The sequence below is a fragment of the Photinus pyralis genome, unplaced genomic scaffold (assembly GCF_008802855.1).
Source record: "Photinus pyralis isolate 1611_PpyrPB1 unplaced genomic scaffold, Ppyr1.3 Ppyr1.4_LG1, whole genome shotgun sequence".
Taxonomy (NCBI): Eukaryota; Metazoa; Arthropoda; class Insecta; order Coleoptera; family Lampyridae; genus Photinus; species Photinus pyralis.
This window is the reverse complement of record NW_022170249.1, coordinates 43,215,344-43,238,028: the sequence shown is the minus strand read 5'-3', so window position 1 is coordinate 43,238,028 and position 22,685 is coordinate 43,215,344. Positions and strand designations below refer to the sequence as shown.

Here is a 22,685-nt window from a genome sequence, read left to right as displayed (position 1 = left end):
ATCTTGGTGCATAAATAACGATTTTGACATGTTTTGATCAAAATCCACGTTTTCGCCAAAAATTCATCAAATTCATGTCTTGGGCATTGAGATAATGCGCCTAGTCTTTTTCCCAATGATCTTGGTGCATAAATAACGATTTTGACATGTTTTGATCAAAATCCACGTGGTCGCCAAAAATGCATCAAATTCATGTCTTGGGCATTGAGATAATGCGCGTAGTCTTTTTCCCAACGATCTTGGTGCATAATTAACGATTTTGACATATTTTGATCAAAATCCATGTGGCCTCAGAAAAATAATTTAACATTTTTGAATCACACACATGCGGTTATCAAACGTGCACGTTATCAACTCTTTCAGCATCAAGATAATGCGTTTGAAAGCTTTTACAACTCTAAATTCAGGTGTAAAGAATAATTTTGGGTACATTTTGCTCTAAAACTTTTGACCGAGACCACAGAGAAGAGTTATATTGAATTGTTACACATCTAAGAGTCATAGGGAATAATCTAGCGAAAGTCCGAACTCGATACATGACCTAGGGAATGAAATATGTTAATTTTTATTATATTGAGTTCGCAGTTTTTCCTGTTCCCGATTCACTCGAAGTCGTATAACTTTTGTTCCTGTTGAACCAGCTTCCTGAAAATCAATAGCGTCCGTTCTTAATGTCCAACGTACCCGTATACCAAATTTCAACACAATCGGCCACTTTTAAAAAGAGTTAGAGCGCACACGGACGGACGGACGGACGGACGGACGGACGGACGGACGGACGACAATACAAAACTATAAAGGATCTGAGGATCCTTAATAAGTAATCTTACTCAATGCTATCACGAAGAATTATCACTCATTGCCGGAGATCCTGAGGGCTCAAAGATGACGCATCCCTAATCGAGGGTGCTAAAAAAATACTATCTCAATGAACTTTGTATCTGGGATTAAACACCACCAATGGTGGATGATATGGTACATTGGAAGACTGTATTTTAAAAAAAATTACTGTTGTGTGAAGGTGGTGGAGGAAAAATGAAAATGAGGAAGAGAGGTCGCATGAAGTGTGGTGAAGAAGTGATACATCCTAGTCGTATAAGAAAAACGAAGAAATACATTGCATGAACTTTAATCGCATTGTTTCCTAGCAACTTCTGGGGTAACAAAAGCTGATAGATCCGCTGCATCATCCGGTAAGCAACTTGGATTGATGTTCCCTCGCCAAATACCCACCAAACGTGTAGGCGTAATAAACTAGTTCATCTCAAGATAAATATAATGACCTGCTCTTCTTTAATGTTTGTTGGGATATCCTCTATCAACTGTATCACGTTACTAAAACGTGATAACGTACTAATTAACGACATAACGAAGAATAACTCTACATTTTTTATCCACTACGATAACCTTCACAAAAGCTATCGAAATTCGCATGTTATTTTTTAGTCCATGTGGTGGTCGATTTGAATGGAGAAATCATGTTAACGATTAGTGGTTCCCAAATTAGTTTCTATGGTTACAAGTCAAGCGTACTAAATCAGATTTCGGTGATTTGGTTTAACAAACTAAATTCTCTGCTGATAACCTTCTTTATATTGTTGGTCAATGATCAGTCAGTTAAAATTTTCGCAATTTAAAAACTATCTACACTTTCAACATTGATTAAAGAATATTATATTGGCGGTATTTTAGGAACCAGCGCTAACATAACGCAATATTTCAGTCGGTAATATCTTAAATTATCACGATTCTTCCCTGGTCGATTCCTCGCTTTCCATGCTAACGTAACCTCTCCTCCGATGGCGGTTTTGCATATACAAGATTGCGCTAAAAAGTTAAAACATAAGCTTAATGTAGTTTAACAAAGATAGTTACATTGTTAGGATAACTTCGAACAGGTAAATTCCAGCGGTAACGAAACAAAAAGTTTGTGGGTATGTTGACAAAGTCAGATTATATAGGTAGGTAAATAACGAATTGCCAATATGGCCTATAATGGACTCCAATGCGACTATCAACCCCAATACTTTTCCAATATCCTTCCGTTCTATCAGCTTGGAAAGTAGTAGTCTTGCCATTGGGTTTATGGCTCCAACGAGACATTTGAAGCAGCCAGCTGAAACGGTTACGTATACTGTATGGCTTTAGTTTCCATTACTTGTAACTTACACATGTATATCTGCCAGTTAGCCGTGGCCAATCCCAATAGTGTGTAATAGCAGGTTGTTGTAAGAAACGCGATAATTAAAACCACGGTTTCTTTAACCCGAAGCACCTTGTTAAGGAGAAACGCGCCAATAATGCTTCCTACCACCGCCACAGTACTTTTGAATGATGCAAACAGGGTGAACCTCTGCAAAGACCATCCAAAGCTTTGCCGTAAATATAAAAATAGTATTCCATGATCCGAAAATCTTGCAACTGTATAGAGTAGCATAAGCGCCATTACGGAAACGATCATCAGTTTGTCGTGAACATTGCGTCCATCGAAGGTATTGTTCATCGTCTTTTTAACCAATGACAATTTAAATATTTTGAACTTATCCTGAAACGCGTCGGTTATGCGAGACTACGAAAAATTGGACATCCTACCTCCGTTTCTACATTTACGACAGATTCGTCAAGGAGAAACATAATATAGAATAAGGCGAGAATTGAACACCCTATGCAAATTACGTATATTCCCAAGTATCCAAATGCTCTCAACGCGAATGAACTGCAGGAGTTTCCCAGCAAGATCCCTATCGTGAAAGCCGCCTCCCAACTTCCTAATCTGGAAATGAATCGATTAGTCTGTTTTAAGTCTAATTTATACACTTACCGAAGACCACGGTCTTTCTCCTCGGTAATGTCGGTTATATAACTGACACTCGTGGTGATGACTAGTGGAAACCCACCCGTAAAGCAGATGGGAATTAGTGAAAGTAAGATCAACCACGGTGATGACTCTGGTATTGCACTTATTACTATCATGACCATGTAAGATCCAATGTACCCTATAAAAAAGATAAGTAATAATATAATATATAATATAATATATAATAATAATAATAATTTATTGCCATAAGTTTTACATTTTGTAAACATTAGCATTGTCAGAGAAAAAATAAAGATTATACGAAATAAAGATTATACGAAATGGGCGTTGTATAGGGTTAGTCGTGTTAAATAAAGTTTCAACAAAGAGGGATTTTTTTTTACAAACATTACTAGGGAGTATACATATAATGCAGGAACAGTCATTATGCCCAATGCAGTAAAATGTGTTCTAGCAGATGATAGTGGTTTTGCGCCAGAAATAGCTCTTATTATCTGCTTTTGAGCGATAAATATTTGCTGAGAGTGACTACTAGAGCCCCAGAACATAATGCCATACAGTATGTGGCACTGAACGTACGAAAAATAAAACATTTTAATACCATTTATAGAGATTTGAGTCCTAAGACGCCTTATAAGGTAACAGATTGAACTTAGTTTGCGCCTAAGCTGATTGCAGTACGCTGACCATTTCAGTTGAGAATCTAATGTAACTCCAAGAAACTTTGTTTCATTGCTTTGTGGTACCGTTTTGTCACCATTGCGCACATACAATGACCACGCATTATTTTTATTTTTTATATATTTATTTTTATTTTAATTTTAAGTAAAAAGTAGTCCAACCAGTAAGCAACAGGGTATATAGCGTTAGCTTGGGACACATGCAAAGAAAGAGATTATTGGTGAATCGGAAAGTAAATGTCTCAGAATGAAATATTTGTTAACCGTATCTCAATGTGATAAATTTTTTTCATTATCCGTAATTTAAGTTCATTGAAATTGGGGAGTAGACATACACATGTGTACATTTGATACAAATTTGAAAACAAACGATGTTAAAATAGTCGATTATGCCGGAATAATCAAGAGTGAGGTCTAGACGAGTCTAGAGATATTGAAAACATCAGATCTCAAGGGCTTACTGAGATTTAGGACACTTAAAAATAAAGGTATTCAAAATTTAATTATGTTTAATTAATTAAATAAATACCTAGACCAGTATAAATGAATAGATTTATTTCTCTGACGTTGGACTATTAAAGACCGGTCTTTGATGTTTCAGACAAGCTTAACTGACAGATCACATCCTATGTCAATGCATTCATTCCCATGAGAATGACGGATAAGTTTAACTGAAGCACGAAATGAAGTGTACTGGTACTGTGTACCTACTAAACGTAAATGGTTAGGAATACAAGACGGCACTTATACTACAAATGGTCAAATATTACTCAAAAGATTGGCATTTTAAGAATTAATTGTCATAGATTTGTTAAAACCAAACTTTGTTATGTACTACTTCTTCCCATAGCAGGTCAATCTCGTTCTCTCACGTTTTAAGATTGCCTAGTTTAATTAATTTCCAAAAATTACTGAACTCGGGGGAAATTGTTCATTCAGATATTGCAGAGAGGCATAATATGCAAGTGCAGTAAACAAATAATAATAACAAGCCAAGAAAAAACGGCACTTGCACGATTTACAATTAAAAAAATGTGTTACATAAATTATATATTAAATATCTGATAATGTAACCTTGATCAAATTCCAACTTTACTGTGACATTGATTCTGAAAGCGTTTATTATTAGTAAACAATACCTAAATTTTAGATTAATTTTAGTGTAGTCATTTTACATATATAAATAATAAACAAATCATAAAAAATTAGACTTTAGGTGTCACAACTCTGTTTTTCGCTACCAAATGAGAAAAAAATGTGAAATTTTTGGTACAGCCCGTTTATCTATGCCTTTTGTCAGCGTCAACATTTAGATACTCGAAATTTATTACATAATCCGGGTACAATTTTTAAAATCGTGTTTGTAGCCAGTGCTACAAACACAGTTAACAAATTCTAGACTGCTTTGTTTCATATTGATTACGTTTTGGGTCCGAAATTTTGGAATTCTCAGTTGCCAGTTCAAAACCTTAAGAATTCAGCTATCAAAAACCTCTCGAGACGCTCAACTTCATATATCTATATTTAGTAATTGAATAATGGGGCATGTAAAATTTGGTTAAATAATTTGGGGCCGCTAATCTCATACTATGAACATATTAACCCAAGAATAAACCAATTCGAAGACTAGTATTAAAATTCAAACACTTTCTAGTCTTGGAAAAATACAGCAGGCTCCTTTTTTTCTCACCAGGTGTTGGCTGACACCAACGAAATCATTTAGTCGCTACTATGACTTTTTTGGTCTACCTATCGCTCCGCTTTTTATGATACCATTCTACTCCATCCGGTACTCATCAGAACATTTTAGATGTCCCATTACTACATGATTTTACAGGCTCTTCTTGGCTACCTTTCTTTATTTGGTACCATCAAAGTCAATCATTCCCCGCCATTTTCGTCGACATCCTGCTCATTTTAGTGCAAGGGAAATTCCATTACGTGATATTGTTTATATTTACTAAAGAATTATCTCCGAATTAGGTAATTGAGCCGACTTTATTTTTTCAGGCAAGAGAATTGAGTCAATACCGATGAATCGTCAATTAGTTATAATTAATTGCAAACGATACGATATGTTCCAATTAAAGTTCATTATCCAGTATCGCATTTATACATCAGTTAAATCCATTGAACTGCCAATATTGTGACCGGCTGTAAAGTGCACCGTAAAGCCGATGTCCCGCAGGCAACCCCTCAATGTGGAGAATGTCTGTCTCTCTTTTTCTCATAATGAAACAGTCAGCCAAAAAAGCGGTCACAATATCGTGCTTAGTTTGAAAATATACTAAAATCAACATCACTTAGCGATTTAGGAAGGAGCATATTTGCAAAGAATGTTCAGAGGAAGGGGAATGTAATGAAGGTAATAAGGTATCTTACTGATAAGGCAGCAACACCTGGAATTGATGTACCTACAGCCGAACATTTTAACAGAATATTTTAAACATACAAGAAGATTAGTTTATTATATAAATTGTCACTTTGAAAACGAGTTACCAGTGCAGCATATTTTTAGAAAAATAGCAAGTAGCTATTTATAACAAAAGTGAAATAAATATAGTGATTAGGTAAACATCTTAATGCCATATTGCCGTCAGTGTAATATATCGATAGATAGTGCAAATGGTTTACACTATTTATTTACAATTCAATTAAAAACCATCGTTAGAGAAAGAAAATGAAGATAGCACGAGAAAAAAAAATTTAAAAATTGAATAACGGCTTTGACGCACCACATTAATGCGCGAGGTCGATAATAAACCTCAGTTTTATCACTATCGAATAGAAATAATAAACAGTGATGACCAATTTTTAGCAAATACAATTTATGTAATTATAGTACTGACCTATGAAGCTGCTTAAGAGAATTGGTTTCCGTCCATATTTATCGGACCACGAGCTCAGGAAGAAGCAAAAGACGGGCTGTATGAACGCATGGATAAACGATTGGCCCATCAGCAAAATAGCCGCATAGGGTTGCACCATAGTTTCCAAAAGTGCAGTCTCGTTGCTCTCGTGCCCTGTACCCAACATGGCACAATCTGTAGCGTTAAAGCCCAACGTGACGTAACACGTTTTATACAACACTAAATGAGTACTAATAGTATCTAAAATTAAATTTACTAGCTAAGTACTACACTTTGGAAAAACTAAGGTATAAACTTACTCTCAAACATCACAGCAAAAGACAGCAATAATACTGGTATTTCGATATATACTTTGCATCCCCTCGCTGTATCTCGCATCATTTTTAATATTATTATCTATCACAGATTCTAGCACTATTATAAAAAAACTATTTACTACAAATTAGCATTTTTTAACAGTTTTGACACCCGCGCGTTTTATAGTAATCCACCTCGGGTGTGCATCTGAACTTTTATATACTGTAAATTAGATAGTTTATCAAAGGTCGTGCGCGATATAGAATTAATTATTATCACCCTAAAATTACAATAACATTCTTGACATGAAGTTTTGCAAGTTCCGAAACTATTTTTCGCATGTCTAATTTGAAACGGCCTAATTCGTGTAACTAACTACCAAGAGTTTGAATGTTAACTGCGACTATAGTAAAATGTTTAATATTCTATTTTAATTATCGCCATAAAGATAAGGTAATATCATCGTTCAACGCATTTACCTGATCGAGTTCATGTCCAATTTATTTATCCAAACAAGGGATGCAACAGTGCCTTTCAGAAGAATATATGGTTAAAATTTCAGCAGTTGGGAGTCTGCACGTAACCATGCTTTGGTATGAATTCCAAAGGAAAAGGGGGCCCAAAAAATAATGTCTTCACTCTTCAGTTACTGATCAATTAACTTCTTTGTCAAAAAATTATTGCTCAAATTTTTGCAGCCAATGGGTTTTCCTCCTTTTGGAACTGAAAGCTCTCCACTTAGACTTACCCTTGGAGTCGTGGCCCTGCAGGATTTCTCGGTATTCGTTTTGGTAACACCGAGGTCGTTACAGCTTGTATTACGTCTTATGTTTTCTGCCAATCGTCCGAACGCTCGCTCACTCGATGACTTCAAGCCTATCGATTTAAAAGAGAACGGATGGACCGATTACGATGAAATTTGGCACCTGGATTCTTTATCAAATTTTTAGATCGGAGTTCGCGAAAAATAAGGAAAGCTCTCTTGACATCTCCGTTTGTTATGAACTGAATTTCATGAAACTCAAATTGGAAGTAGCTTTAGCGATATCATACACAATGCCAAAAGTTTATCCTAATCGGTTTAACATTACCAGTGTCTTTTTAGCGCATTTTTGCAAATTTATTTGTAAAAACTTCAAACGCGAATTGCCGGTGAAAGCAACGTCGGAAGTGAGTATACCGACAAAGGGAATATGGTAGCCCCTGACGAGATCTTACTGATGGTGGAGTGAAAAAGTCAACTTTGTAGTTCAGTGCCATGTCGCGCACCGTATTGTGGGATGTCATACAAATTTTATTACATAATTAATGTCAAAAGCGTTTTTGAGTCACAAAAAGGGACAACTGTATATCTTACCGTTACAGATACCAATGGTGAGCCATGAATTTGAACCACCCTGTACGTGCAATTAAGTTCATTCTCGTAAACTTTTTACGTCTTTATGTGAAGGGAATGCGAAATCAAGTAAAATTTAGATTAATAAATAAATTAAATTAAATTAAATTTCCCTTTATTGCCCAACAGAAACACAAACATTCCAATTACAGGACAATATGACGTTACAAATAATAAAGTGTGCAAAAGTGAAATATTAGCTTAAATCTTAATATAATAATACCTTATTGTTCTACATAACAAAACAACCAAAAACAAAACAAAAGAAAATTAATAAAATGAAAAACTATGAATGCATTGTATGGTATTGTACAATCAACAATTGCTTTAACTCCCTAAGGGTGTGAAAATTTATATCACCTAACCGAGAAATTTTGTTGAATGTACTGCACATGTGAAACATCGGCGACTTTAACATTAAATTAGTACGGGCGCTCTTACAATAAAATGTAACAACATTCCGAGTGGCATGAAGTGGAACCGAAAATTTGATCAAAGACATCAACTCAATGCAGTCCACCTTATTCGACACTATATTGTATAGAAAGGTCAGTCCGAGAACTAATCTCCGAACTTCCAAAGAAAGAAGTTCAAACCGTGCGTTGAGTAGCGAGTTATCATAGCCTTGAGGAGGGTAAACTCCATCGCACTTAAATGAGAGATATTTCAATAGTCTTCTTTGCACAGATTCAATTTCATGTTTCATATTTTTATAGTGCGGACACCAAACTATAGCGCAATACTCTAGCTTAGATCTAACAAAACTGATATAGAGTAATTTTATTAACGAGATGTCCTTAAAGCTTTTTGTATTGCGAATTATAAAACCTATCATCTTCATTGCCGAGCTGGTGATATTTCGAATATGAGTGGTAAAAGATAACTGATTGTGACACCCAAATCCACAGCAGCAATATCACGATTAAGAACAGTATCTCCACATCTGTACAAGTAAGTAATGGGTTGCAATTTTCTTGTATATGTGACCACCTTGCATTTCGATGTATTTAAATGAAGAGAGTTAGCATCACACCAATCTTGAACGATCCGTAATTGACTTTGTAAATATTCACAGTCACCAATCCCATGAATACCATAAAAAATTTTCAAATCATCGGCATAAAAGTGATGTGTACACGGTATTTTAGTTGATCGGTCATTTATAAAGAGGACGAACAGTAGTGGCCCAAGGTTAGACCCCTGGGGCACACCTGAGGATGCAGAAAACAGTTCAGAATGATAGTTGTTGAATGCCACATATTGCACTCTGTTAAGCAGGTAAGAATGTAAGAAAGATAGCATCGATTCATGAAAACCAAAGTCTCTTAGTTTGTTAATTATTATGGAATGATGAATACGGTCAAAGGCCTTGGCAAAATCCAGTATAGAATAGTATCTACTTGGCCTTGATTATCCACAACTTCAGACACATATTGTGTAAAACATGTCAGATTGGTCACAGTAGACCGATTACCCATAAAGCCATGTTGGTATCGCGAAATGTATTTATTAACCTGAGGATAAACACAAACACCTTCGCAAAATTAGACAGTATGCTGATAGGCCGATAGTTGTTAATTTGCGACAAGTCACCAGATTTTAGAACGGGACAAATGCGCGCCTTTTTCCACAAGTCAGGAAACGTATTAGTTCGTAGAGATAGGTTAAAAAGTAATAGTAATGGTTGGACCAGCACCCCTCTACAATCCTTTATCAGGAAACTTGGCACTAGATCGAGACCAGCCGTGAATTTGTTAGGTAGTTTGCTTATTGCCTGGATAACTTGCGATTCTAAAACACTACCGATGTTAATGCACGGCAAATTGTTAAATTCATTATCCTTGTTTGCACTATCATTGTAACCATCATCAGATAGGTAAACACTGCCAAAATACATAGCAAATGCGTTGACAATTTTTTCTGGAGAATCATAGCACACATCGTTATAATACATTTTGTTGGGTATCCTTGTGCAACCTTTTTTTTGACGCACGAATGACCAAAATTTGTTAATGTCAGTGTTCATGGACCTTTCAATACTGTGCACGTAATTGAGATACTCCAATTTAGTTTGTTTTTTGATAAGTAGCCTAAGCTGCGAAAACTTTTCGTAGTGATTAGCGTACTTATTTTTTTTATATTTACGAAAGTAATAATTTTTAAGTTTTATGTTACGTATTGTAGCACCAGTCATCCACACTGGATACTCCTGGCATTTTTCTTCCGTAAAGGTACATGGAGATTAAATAAATGATAAAGGACATTGTAAAACTCTGTGGTAGCTAGGTTAACATCCGTATAATTATGAAGGAATGACCAATTAACGCTAAGCAGCGCATTATAAAGACCTAGAAAGTCTGCTTTTGAGAAATTATAGCTAGGATTATTTATATTAAGAGGGAATTTATTTCCAGAAGCATATTTCAGCTGCAAAGTAAAACGCAGGGCCGGATGGTAAACATCTTCTTTAAGTAATGGCACCAAGTCACGCGTTACTTCTGTGTGAATATCCGATAAAACAAGATCCAACAGTCTCTTATCTACATTTGTAACAGTGTTATATTGTTTTAGATTGAGTAGATCGGTTAGATTATATATCGATTCTGATTTACTATCATCATAACCATCGTTACTGAAACTTGGGATGTTGAAGTCTCCCATGATTACTATGTTTTTATCAAAGACACTACACACTTGTTCAAGATAATGGGTACACTTAGTAATGTTATTCAGTGTTGTATTGGGCGGAATATATATAACAACAACATACACTGTATGCGAATCAAAACAACATTTACACCCCAACATATCAATTGATGGAACAGTTGCATAAAATTCTGACATATCAATGCGATCAACAGATGTACAGTCTTTAACAGCGAGAAGCGCACCTCCTCCCCATTTTTGTTTAGTTACCTCGTATTGACGATCAGATCTGTCAACTTTTGTACGCAAACCACGAACGTTCTGAAAATAGCACTCTAAGTCAATTTTACTGTTGGGCAAAGTTAGTTTAACGAAACTAGGATTAGTCATAAAGGGCAAAATATGAACTATATACATCATCCATTAGTAGCTATAACGGTATAAGCTAAGCGATATAATTAATGGTACTCGTATAAGGCATCTTTTCAAATGAACCGCACTTTCTACTAAAGGTCCATAATTTATTATCGTTTTATAACTAAACATTAGATCTTTATTTCATTTTGTATTTTATATTTTTATATAAATGAAAGTTTGTTAAATAAGGTCCTATGGAGAACGAAACTGTAGTCATTGATGTTTTTAGTAACATCTAATCTTTCTTCATTAGCGCATAATGAAGTTCTGCGACTTCTTGACGTAGGTATTTTTTGCCTGGAGTTCGAGACACGTATAGGTGCCATGCCACATATGTACCTACTGAGATAGTAGTTTGGTAGAAGACATGATTTAAGACTAATCCTTTGTATTTCCGTCATCTTCATTGACCAGTAAGTTGTAATCTGGACGCCTTTCTCTATACACAAAACTGGCAATTCTAAAAGTACTCAAATTGTCACTCATATGGAAAACGTGATCTGTATACTTACATGGCCACAACCATTGTTAATATGTAAATTGCAGTAGTTACAAAGGTGAACGCTTGAGGAAGAAATAGTATGGTTTGATTGTATACGTAAGTATTTAGAGCTATACTGAGAAGTAGAGATACCGTACTGAAAGAAACTAACGCAGCAAATAACCTTGCGCTTTCTTCCTTTGGTGCCACTTTAGACATCAGCGACTGTGTTAGAGGTGACACACAACTACCCATGCTTCTCAGAGTGGCAGCTGCAATATCAGTTAATAAATGAATCAGCAAGTAAGCAAAACTCCTTACCTCCATAAATGTGCCAATTCTTTGAAGCAAATCCTTGCATTAAGGAACTGGATATACTAAATATAAGAGCGAACATAATGGCAACAATCTCCTTCACACGGATTGTCTTTACCAAAATGACGATGAAAGCAAAACAAAATGTTATCCAGGTGACCGTACTAAATGCAAGAAATAAAGTGTATCGTTCCAATGTCCAGCTGAAGTTTTTGCGCAAATACAAGAAAATAACGTTGGTGTCAGCAAATCTTCCTCCTGTGAATATCGCGAATATGCCGAAAAGACACCATAAAGTCGTTCGGTCGTTATTCGCCCTTCTTTTGAAGAGTACCACCATCGATTCCTTCACTGGAGCTACGTCGAATAAAGCGTACCATTTTTTCTATAAATGACAAATGTAATTATTAAACTTACAAACGGCACATTACCTCATTGTCCAGGATCTCCACGGACTCTTCTATGCAAAACCAAGAGAAAATCCAGCTGCATAATTGGCATGTGACGCATATTAAGTAAACTGTTTGATACCCAAAAGAATTAAATATGTAAGAACACGATGAAGTGCCAATGAACATGCCAATATTGACTGCGCCCTCCATAAGCCCTAATCTGAAACATGGGAGTGAACACCACCACTCATTTAGAATCGAAATCTTTACCTTAATCCTCGACTTCCTTCGGGGACGGTGTCTGATATGTAACTCAAACACGCAGTCATTAAAGATATGTTAGATCCACACAGACATAGGGGAATTTCGTGCAGCAAAAAATACCAAGGCGAAATATAAGATAAGCTACTTACTATCGCCATTATCAAGTAAGACAATAGCAAACCGGTAATTCCAAGGAGTAGTAACGGACGTCTCCCATGTTTATCCGACCAAGACGCCAGAAAGAAACAGAATATAGAGGACATACACGCTTCGATCACAGATCTAGTCACAATAATACGCGTTGCATAAGCTTGCACTTCGGTTTCCAGGTCTGTTGTATTGTTATTCGCGTATTCATCAGTTCCTAACAACTGGCACTCATTTTCGCTGTATCCAAGGGTTGCGTAACAAGTTCTGTACAATAAAAAATTGGTTGTGATGGACGCTAAAATCATACATACATGGTAGACACAATTACTTAGGTGGAAATATACTCACATTCCATCATAAATGAGAAACCAAAAAGTAGGTACGGGATTTCCACCCGAATTTTCGCATGCTTGAACCAATTGAACATTTTGACTAGGAACTTCGTTTTGTATATGCACCCTTATGAAGTTGAAATTGTGTACCTGTGGAACGGATTTTGTACCAATTTGAAGCATACAAAATTGCATTTTTACACGTTTGAAAGAATAACTACAAGGTAAAACTAGAATACTGAGAATAAAGAACTTAGCTTGTCTTTACACCTAATGGTAAAAAACCGTGAAACTTTTTGATAACGTAGTCTTGGGACTTAACTTGAGCAATTTTCGATTTTAAATTATATTAATTGATTTCCCTTCAAATTTCAGGAGATGGGGTAAAATTGAAAAAATTCTGTTTACTTACATATAGACTATAGAGAAACTAACCCTCACTCGTGGGGTATGCAGATACAATGATCTGTGCACTACGAAATCTCGTACACTAATAGGCTTTTATTAGGTACGATACAGTGTTTATTTCAGTCTTTAGAACAACATAAACTATGAACAAGTTTATCGCAACTTCCCATAATGCTGTGTAATTCTATTAAAATTAGGTAAGTATGTACACATTCTTATATCATTTGGATTATGATTAAGTACCTTTTAATTAAAAACTATTTAATTTAATGGCGTGTTTATTCCCTTCATTATATTGGCAACAATAATTTTGTGTAAATAGGTAATTTGGAAGTTAGTACACAAACAAAGTATGATCTACATTGACTACGAAAACAAAGTTTTCTGTACATTTTGCATAACTTACTACACATATTATAATATAGGAATAGGTATTCAAAGAAGCCCACGAAGAGGGATTTTTCTAACAATTTCTTTCGATAATTAGAATTTGTATGGAAGATCATGTTTTCTTGATTTGTTTGATTAGCAACTGTTTAGGCAATCGCCTATCCCAGAATACGAGAGTGGTCCACCTCAATTGTCGTGCAAAGTATTGCTGTTGAAAGTTTTTTTTAAAGTTTAGTTTCGTTCAGTGGTTGCCATCTTAGGATAGGAATTATGGGAACATTTATTAGAAAGGAAATACCCTAAAACCCAGGCAAATCTTTTAGCTCCATCATCTTATGTGTTATCGGTTACTGGAATTAAAGAAAAAAACGCAAATGTTGGGAATCTAGTAGTCAAGCTTCCAAACGAAACATTTTGCACCTCTAGTTTATTTGGAAAAATGCTTATTTTGGACCCCTATACCACCTAATTTTTTTTGACATGCTTTATTATTCCACCCTTTATGATTGATATACACAATGCGGAAACAAAATATGAACTACACTTGATAGTTTGGCATTCCTCAGGCTTTATAAAAAAAAAGCTCTTGCTCTAGTGCGACTCCGCAGACTACACCTGCTCATCTCAGGGTGTAAATGTCAATGGATGGTTTAAGGGAATAAAATGTGATGGCTACGCCATTCAAGGTGTCAGCTACCTATCGCAAAAAATTAAAGGCCTCTAGGACATTCCCCTAAGAGTAGTTCAAAACCGCAAAAGTGGCAAAGCGCAAACAATAGCACATTTTTAATGCCTAAAAAATGCCCCAAAAATTATATGCATGAGAATAAAAGGAAATTTGCAATAGCATTATTCCCTGACTAAAAACATTACTAGCAGGCTTTTACTGAATGTTAATTATGGATAATTATGCCATTATGGGGGAATTATTAATTAATAATAAATAATGTGATTGAATTTGTGAATTTGATTACACACCACTGCTATTTATTCGAAAATAGTAGTGAATCAGTGCAGTCATAGTGGATGAGTGAATATTAATATTTAAAAAATCTTATTTTTCATTAAAAAATATTCTGCGAACACTAGTTTGTTATTTCTGAAAATATTTTGTAACAAAAGAAAATCTAGAAGTTAATGTGGAAAACGTTGTGGGATTTAACCCTGAAAGGTAGGCAATACATGATACGTAAAAAATGACAAAGGCGCGTGAGTATTACTAGCTATACTGGCTATACATTATAATTTTTGGTACATTTTTGCTAGCAAAGGAGTTTATAGTTTCACTATCTGTTGGGCGCCTTTTATGCCTTTTATAACCAAGATCTCAAGAACGGAACATCATTAGATCGTGTAACGAACATTTTGACTTAAAAAACTGATATTTTTGCATCAATTTGGTTCGCAAAACGTTCAAGTGGGCTGTCTCAATTCCCAAGAAACCAATTTCATACATTTTTTAGTGACGAAATGTATATTTTGACCAACTGATCACCCGCTTTGTTTAGTTTTAACCTTTGAATATAGTAAATCAAGGGTTTTAACTTATAGATCTGCCACAGAACAAATGTATTTAATGCTCGCGATGACAGATCACACTCATCACAGAATTCATTAATTCAACACTGTTTTTTTCGTTCCTTAGGCAGGTAGAATTTATTGTTTAACCAGTGTAACCAGTAGGTACACTTTAGACTTAACAGCTTCGGCAATTGCTTTCCCTCCAGTTTAAAAATCTCTCATAAGTCAGATGCAAACTTCGTAACTATGGTTTTTGGTTTTAACCGCCACATCTCAAAAATAGTTATGTATGATTTCACTTTGTGAGTCCATTCATACCGTTTATAACAGTATAAGAGACATGTCAAACGATATATCACAAACCCAATAACTTCCCATTTAAATAGTTGGGGGTTGTAACTGTCACTCGAAGGGGGTTGAAAGGTAATTTAAATTTGACATATTTCTGGATTTTCTGTAAGTATGTCACAATTTGCATTAACGGATATAAGTAGGTTACGGTTGGATGAATGAAGCTGATTTTTTTAGACTGATGATAGGTACTCTACTACCAATGACCTGAGGCGGCAGACTCTCGATTTTTAGCATACTCGGATAGGGCCAAATGGAACTCCATCGGTTAAAATTTTGATCATTCTCGTTCAGTGGATTTTGAGCTAGCTCCCCTACTAATAAAAAAGAGAGTTTTAATTTAACAAAATAAAGCTTTTAAATGTTCAAAGCCGAGAATGTGGGCTTGTATTTATTATGCATTTCTATGGCGTTTATATTATGAACAATATCATCAATTTTTTAGTGACAGTAAGTCGCGAATGTCAATGATATTATTCAATTATGGGTTATTAAGGGTCACTATGCAAATGATTTCTTGTACACCACATTTTGAAAGTGTCTGTTTAACGCATTTTTGCAAATTTATATTTCTAAAAAGGTAGCTTATTTAATCTGACTTGGGCCAGCTGACTGGCAATTTTCCCCTATCTTCTTCTACAGTTTTGGTCCGAATGTTTTCCAACTGTTGTCGTCGGAAAAATCTGATAAACGCACACAACTCCTGCGTAACGGATTTTGCTTTTTCCTAGGGGCGACATTAACCACATTTTGCAAGCACGCGTCTTCGATAGGTAGTCGCTGCTAATTTTTTCTAAAAGCCGGCTCTCTTTCTCGTGTCGTTAGTAGCTTATACTGGCTGCACTTTCTCGTCTATCCGCCCGTCACACGTACTACGACTGGACCGATTTGGTCGATTTTAGGCTCATTTGAAAGGACTTTGTGTAGGATCCCGTGCGTACCGATATGTTTGATTTTGCGTATGTGCAGTGTTAAAAATTTAGGTTAACGCATGTGCAAGGCTAACTTTTTAGCGTATTTTTTTCAAAGTGAAAAATCGCCATTGGCTGCGTCCGTCCGTCCGTCCGTCACACGTATTCCTTCTACACCACTGAACCGATTTCGGCGATATATAGGGCTCATTTGAAAGGGCTTGGTCCATGGATTCCGTGCATCGGTTTTTTTTTGGTTTTGCGCATGCGCAGTGTCATAAATTTGGATTAACGCATATGCAATGCTAACTTTTTTATTTATGAAAATATTTAAATGAAACTTTGTATGTAATAACTGCGAATATAAGCAAAATTAATAGCGTTTTCAGAATGTAACACCGGTCTTAAAATTTGGTTTGATATGTAGACAACGCTTCCATAGTCTAATTTGGAGCGTATTAGACTATGGTATATTCTGAGCAGCATTGTTGTGCCCCCCATTGGTGATGAGCTAAGGATTTTAAGATATTTATACGTTTTAGGCATTCAACTTTTGTTTCCTCAATGTGGTCTTTCCAAGTAATCTTGCTATCAAAGATAAGCCCTAAAATTTTATAATTTTTTACCACTTCTAGAGCAACGTTGTTCAAAGTAATATGCGGAATATAGTTTTCTCTTTTGCGACTAAACTTTATGACTTTCGATTTTGAAGTTGAAAAATGAAATCCTGTTCTTCTGGTCCAGGCATGTAAGCTGTTGAAAGATAATGGGGTAAGGATCTCGTGCCTACCGGTATTTCTTCCTGGTTCTAGCATTAATATCAGGAGGAAAATACGCTCTCGGCAGTTACCTATGTTTGCATAATGACTTTTTAAACTTGTTATTGATTAGATCTCGAATTTTTGATTTTCGAGTTCAACCCTATCACGTACCTATATAAGTGAATAGGGTCACTCAGCACTAGAAAACAGTGAAAAAAATGTGATTTTCCTCTCTAGTGAGGAAATTAACAAACCGTGTACGCCATGTACGTGCGTCAAACTTCATTATTGCATACGATAATTATTCAATTTTGGTTGTAGTTTCAGATAAAATTATATGCAAAACTTGAAAAGAGAGTGTTTTGAAACTCTTGTTCAAACTTTTCACTGGAGTTGAAAAACTTCACTTTCTTCTCTACTTGTACAAATAACTATTTCTACAAATTTGTGAGTGGTTTTAGTTTAATGGTAATAGACTTGAATTATTAATGCAGGGTTTTACGGAAAGAAAACTTTAAACGCTATTACGAACTTGGAATTCCTAATTATAATCAAATGTGTATATGCTTGCTATAATCATTTCCTATTAATTCCTATGAACTTCGAACCAAACCGCTTAAATTAAACGTAGCCATAAGTAATTAGGCGAACGAATCCATCAGTATATTATATCGGTGGTGTTTATTAGGGTACATTAGGCCACGATGAAAGTAATTCAAAAATTTATTTGGAAGTCCAGATATTTCGAGTGTCTATCGCGATTCTTCCTCAGTGGAACCACTGTGTGAAACATGTAATTTAAGCAATTGTAGCAATTGTATTTAAATTACATGTTTTACACAGTGGTTCCACTGAGAAGGAAAAGTCGCGATAGGCACTCGAAATATCTGGACTTCCAACTAAATTTTTGAATTACTTTCATCGGGGACTAATTTACCCTAATAAATACCACCGATTTAACCCTAACGAAGGCCGATTACTTCCCGTCAAATCAGTATATTACTTACAACACTAAAAACTCAAAAGGATGGTGAGCACCCCAACATACAAATAAAAGTTTCGTACAATATAAACCGGTCGAAATACCGCCACTACCTGCTGGAAAAATAAATTAACGTCACTTAACGTGTCAGTATATTGAGTCAGTTTTACAGTTATAGTCAATAAGTAATGAGTGCTGAATGCCATCGATCGTTCCGTGATTGCCTTGATTGATTGTCCATTGTCCAATGCTGCCAAGTATGTGAAAAGAGTATTCCTCAAACATGTTTACGCTAATTGGCTTGTAGAAGTACCATGTTTGCGCAAATGTGTTTGTGCGTGATTAGAGCGGCTTTAGACAAGAAAACAAACGAAAGTTAGAGCATAGCATTCCAGGTAATCAAGCACTTGGATTTGTATGTTATTTACAAACTGACCACAATATAATATGTAATACCGTACAGCTCTTTGCACACAATTCCAAATTTGGGAACAGTTACATTATTTCTTCTTGGTAAATTTCGGAATGTTAAATTTTTATAGGAAATTATATTTAAAACATATCGACTTACCTACATTATTATAAAAAAAGGATTAGATAAACCAATAATAACTAATAAATGTAATAATTACGATTGAACATATAATTTAATAAAATTCGAAAAAATCAGCGTACAACAATTAGATTAGGCGAAATCGATCAATAATGCAATATGTTACCTCAGTGAAAAACTACCCTTTGGAAACTCGTCTGCTTGCCACTTCTCGAGAATTCCATGTTAACCCTATTAGTTGGCAGCATTAAATTTAATCATCATTTATTTACTTAATGTAAAGATTTTAAGTAACGATTGTAAGTAATCGCGTGCATTAATTACGCATTAATAATTTAGCCAGTTTGTGTTCCTTGTCGCTAATGTCTGCTATATTTTGCAAACTTATAGGTATATAATTTCCTTTCCATATATGCGGCTGTGTAGGTAAGCATGTAGTTTTTCATTTTAACTTCATTCAAAACGTTATAATCACTTTGCACTCTTATCAGCAGTAGTAAATATAACTGTTGGGTAATATATTCCACATTAACTTACTATGCGTGTATAACAGTATCGCTCATTTCAGGATTCAAGTGACAAAATACAAAAAATTTGATAATTATTTTTGTGAACGTACTATTTTTGAAAAAACCTGAGAATAATCCAAATAAAAGATGGTTGTAATAAAAGAAAAATTTGTCGTTTGATAATTAAAATGTGAACATCCCAGCTATCAATATTTATTTAATTTGTGAACTGATGTTTTAGACTCTAAGCAAGTACCTAACTCAACTTGAAATTATCCAGCAAGAAAATGACTGACTGTTTGAGGAATTTCAAACTTCACGTAGAAGTACTCTATACGCTCCTAGGATTTTCCATGATGTTTGAGAGTACGTATCACTTTAGTAAGTATTGCTAACATTCCCCATGTCTTCTCTTGCAGATTCTATAACCACGAATTTTTTGTTGTACCGAACTTGCTATGTTACGCTGGAATATAACAGAAGCGACTGTGATTTGCTGGGAACAAAATTCGCTAATAATGACACGAAGATAATGGAGACCAAAGTGGAAACTTATGCAACGTATATTATAATGTGTAGATCTATAACTGAAGCTTTTATAGCGCCATTGTTCGGTTTTCTTCTAGCTTCTTGGTCAGATAAAAACGGAAGACGGCCACTAATGCTCTTTGGACTTACGGGTACCTATCTCTCGACTAAGTTGAATTGTGTTTGTGTCTTTAAATTATAGGGGAGCCAAAATTTTCATTGAATTGAATTTTGTAGGTTTACTGATGTCTTACCTGACAATGACGATAGTAAGCTCGCTTCCTTATGTTTCCCCATGGTACTTTTTGTTACACGAAATACCTTTTTGTCTATGTGGATCGAAAATAGCATTAATGACAGGGTGCTTAAGTTACATGTCGGACACAATTCCAGAGCACAAACGAGGCATAAGGTAAGATTTTCTTAAAAAATAAAATCAAAAATCTAGGTACATTGTCTAGATTAGGATTTCTTGAAGCTGCAGCTAATCTGGGCATGCTGGTAGGAACATTATCTTCATCGTATGTGTTTACTTCGTTTGGATACAACACAATATTCCTCACATGTGTCGCATGCCAGTTTTTCTCGTGGATGTTTACATGGTTCTTCATAAAGGAGTCATTAAACGTGGACGAAAATCAGGTACGCAGCAATACAAAAATTAAAGGCGTCGGCAACGCAAGACCCACTCCAGTGCATTTTTCTATGTGCCAGACATAGCCGCGTTGATTTTTCTTAAAAAGTAGTTGTAGTTTCAGACTTTGGAGAAACATGGTTGAAAAATGCACTGGGTTTTTGCGAATATTTATCGTATCATGATCATTCTTATTCGTAGAGACAGTGGACAACCTTATTTAGACTAACCCCCATAAAGCAAACCATGGCGATAGTATTCAAACGAAGAGAAAACAATGATCGTGCCCTTGTGTTATGTATTTTTTCCGTATTCGTCACATTTATTGGCGCAAAGTATTCCGATAGTAGTATTATTTTCCTATACCTGCGAAAGGAATTCAGTTGGACCCTAGAAATGTACACACTATTTGTAGCATTTAGTTTAGCCATTTGGATATTAATGTGTTTAGTAACCATACGAGTCTTTGTAAATATTTTGCGCATGAAAGAAACAACTGCAATCATAATGGCTCTTACTTTTAATATAATGGGTTACTCTGTACAAGGGTTTGCCAATAAAAACTGGCAAATTTATGGCGGTAAGTGAATTTGGTGGAATAACACTTTGTTATGGAAATATATTGCAGCCGCTGGTCTCCTAAGCGTCGGAAGTTGTATACCGCCACTGTCTCAGTTGTTGTTGTCAAAAGTGGTTCCGAAGGATGAAATCGGAAAATTGTACGCCGCTCTGGTTTCGTTTAATTCTATATCACTACTTCTTGGCTCCACGTTTAATGCTTACGTGTACAATCAAACAATTTTACGCTTTCCTCAAGGATTTAATTTCGTTACGGCTGTGATATGCGGGTTCGCACTGATAGTGGCAATGTAAAGATTATTTATTTTTTAAATTGTATAGTTACAAAACAATTATTTTAGTGTTTCGAGTATTCTTTATAGTAAACGTGGAACTCCTCGCTTTCATATTTTGACCAATGAAGAAGATACAAGGAATGAATGAAAGGTTTTCACTCTTATTTAGTTTCTTATATCTACTCTACTGGTAAGTTGCAACACTGTAGTACCGCCAATAATGTTAATCTGTTGTAGAAAAGTAGTGAAAACTCTTCATTCAAAATCACCGTCGAAGCGCAGAACCGATGTATTGGGATTTTTTTTGTCTTATTTTATGTATAATATTGTGATACCTCCTTTCCTCTTGTCGTTTGTTCAATTACAAGAATATTTCTTGTAGTCTGACTTGTCTTGTGTGTTGTCTTATTTTATACCTACGTTCCTTATCTCATGTTCATTTTTGGAAAAGGTATAGGAAGCATCTGTGACATTTGAGGAAACTAAAGATTCCTAATAAGCTGAAGAATTATGTAAAATTGAACAACGTAAAAATAGGAAACTAATCTCGAAGAAATGAAAGATTTTGAAGAATCCAACGAATTTGGAATCTGCAAAATTTTAAATTGACGAATCAAACGAATCCTGAAGGATCGAAGAATTTGAGGAAACGAAATCATTTGAAACATCTGAAGGGTTCAATGAATCTGAAAAATCTCAAGGAAAAATCGCAGTTTCGAGAGAATCTGAAACGTTCAGAGTAATTAAGGATTTTGAAGAATCTGAAGAAACTATAATTTCAAAACGTGAGAATCCAACCGACGTACTCGAAGTATTCGAAGGCTCCGAAACGAAGTATCTCAAGAGCTTGAATAGTCTAAATAATTGGAAGAGACGGAAGTATCCTAAAAAATTGGAGGGACTAGAAGAAATGGAAGCATCCAAAAGATTTTGAAGAATGCCAAAGTATTCAGAGATGTAAGTTGTGATAATTCTAAAAAAATAAACAAGAGTCAAGAAAAGCTACAATAATTCATAGGCTATTACAGTCTACATGCTGAACGTTGCTTCATGTTCACTTTACTTTTTCCTCATGTTCTAAATTTTGTATTTCACTCTTTCTCGCATTAAAGTGATAAAGTCTGTTTTTTTAAATTTTTAGTAGAATACTATTCGTTTTGTGACTTCACATTTACCCATGTGGGGGCGGGAAAGAATACCCCTACCGCAGAAGTCACTGCGTGTC

General features: G+C 35.3%; 3 protein-coding genes across 5 annotated transcripts; 1 reads left to right on the top strand and 2 right to left on the bottom strand.

Annotated features, from left to right (window-relative positions):
• The first annotated feature begins 744 nt into the window (after positions 1-744).
• LOC116160618 (proton-coupled folate transporter-like) lies at positions 745-21,845 on the top strand. 3 transcript variants are annotated; one of them, XM_031473864.1, is made up of 9 exons: positions 745-1,193; positions 19,686-19,810; positions 19,864-20,124; positions 20,210-20,384; positions 20,434-20,614; positions 20,808-21,186; positions 21,235-21,475; positions 21,527-21,650; positions 21,698-21,845. In XM_031473864.1, exons 2-8 carry the CDS (start codon positions 19,732-19,734, stop codon positions 21,606-21,608), a joined length of 1,398 nt encoding a protein of 465 aa, XP_031329724.1. In that variant the 5' UTR covers positions 745-1,193; positions 19,686-19,731; the 3' UTR covers positions 21,609-21,650; positions 21,698-21,845. The 3 variants fall into 3 exon arrangements, with proteins under 3 accessions (XP_031329724.1, XP_031329726.1, XP_031329725.1); XM_031473866.1 differs by lacking the exon at positions 745-1,193 and adding an exon at positions 18,327-18,777; XM_031473865.1 differs by lacking the exon at positions 745-1,193 and adding an exon at positions 19,102-19,361.
• LOC116160616 (tetracycline resistance protein, class E-like) lies at positions 1,571-7,070 on the bottom strand. The gene is made up of 7 exons (XM_031473862.1): positions 6,668-7,070; positions 6,348-6,608; positions 2,822-2,996; positions 2,593-2,773; positions 2,170-2,545; positions 1,876-2,116; positions 1,571-1,827 (listed from the first exon to the last, which is right to left on the bottom strand). The coding sequence occupies exons 1-7, from the start codon at positions 6,747-6,749 to the stop codon at positions 1,743-1,745; spliced, it is 1,401 nt and encodes a 466-aa protein (XP_031329722.1). The 5' UTR covers positions 6,750-7,070; the 3' UTR covers positions 1,571-1,742.
• On the bottom strand, positions 11,228-13,532 carry LOC116160617 (proton-coupled folate transporter-like). Its single transcript, XM_031473863.1, has 7 exons — positions 13,471-13,532; positions 13,075-13,208; positions 12,583-13,021; positions 12,352-12,532; positions 11,927-12,305; positions 11,637-11,877; positions 11,228-11,584 (listed from the first exon to the last, which is right to left on the bottom strand). The coding sequence occupies exons 2-7, from the start codon at positions 13,151-13,153 to the stop codon at positions 11,503-11,505; spliced, it is 1,401 nt and encodes a 466-aa protein (XP_031329723.1). The 5' UTR covers positions 13,154-13,208; positions 13,471-13,532; the 3' UTR covers positions 11,228-11,502.
• Positions 21,846-22,685: the final 840 nt, after the last annotated feature.

Coding starts and splice junctions, on each gene's coding strand:
- LOC116160616 (XM_031473862.1), bottom strand. CDS start 6,749: ATGATGCGAGATACAGCGAGGGGATGCAAAGTATATATCGAAATACCA. Junction 2,117..2,169: donor TAACTGGCAGATATACATGT/GTAAGTTACAAG, acceptor TAACCGTTTCAG/CTGGCTGCTTCAAATGTCTC. Junction 1,828..1,875: donor TTCGAAGTTATCCTAACAAT/GTAACTATCTTT, acceptor TTAACTTTTTAG/CGCAATCTTGTATATGCAAA.
- LOC116160617 (XM_031473863.1), bottom strand. CDS start 13,153: ATGTTCAATTGGTTCAAGCATGCGAAAATTCGGGTGGAAATCCCGTAC. Junction 11,878..11,926: donor GAATTGGCACATTTATGGAG/GTAAGGAGTTTT, acceptor CTGATATTGCAG/CTGCCACTCTGAGAAGCATG. Junction 11,585..11,636: donor TTAACAATGGTTGTGGCCAT/GTAAGTATACAG, acceptor GAGTACTTTTAG/AATTGCCAGTTTTGTGTATA.
- LOC116160618 (XM_031473864.1), top strand. CDS start 19,732: ATGACTGACTGTTTGAGGAATTTCAAACTTCACGTAGAAGTACTCTAT. Junction 19,811..19,863: donor ATTTTCCATGATGTTTGAGA/GTACGTATCACT, acceptor CTTCTCTTGCAG/ATTCTATAACCACGAATTTT. Junction 20,385..20,433: donor GAGCACAAACGAGGCATAAG/GTAAGATTTTCT, acceptor TACATTGTCTAG/ATTAGGATTTCTTGAAGCTG.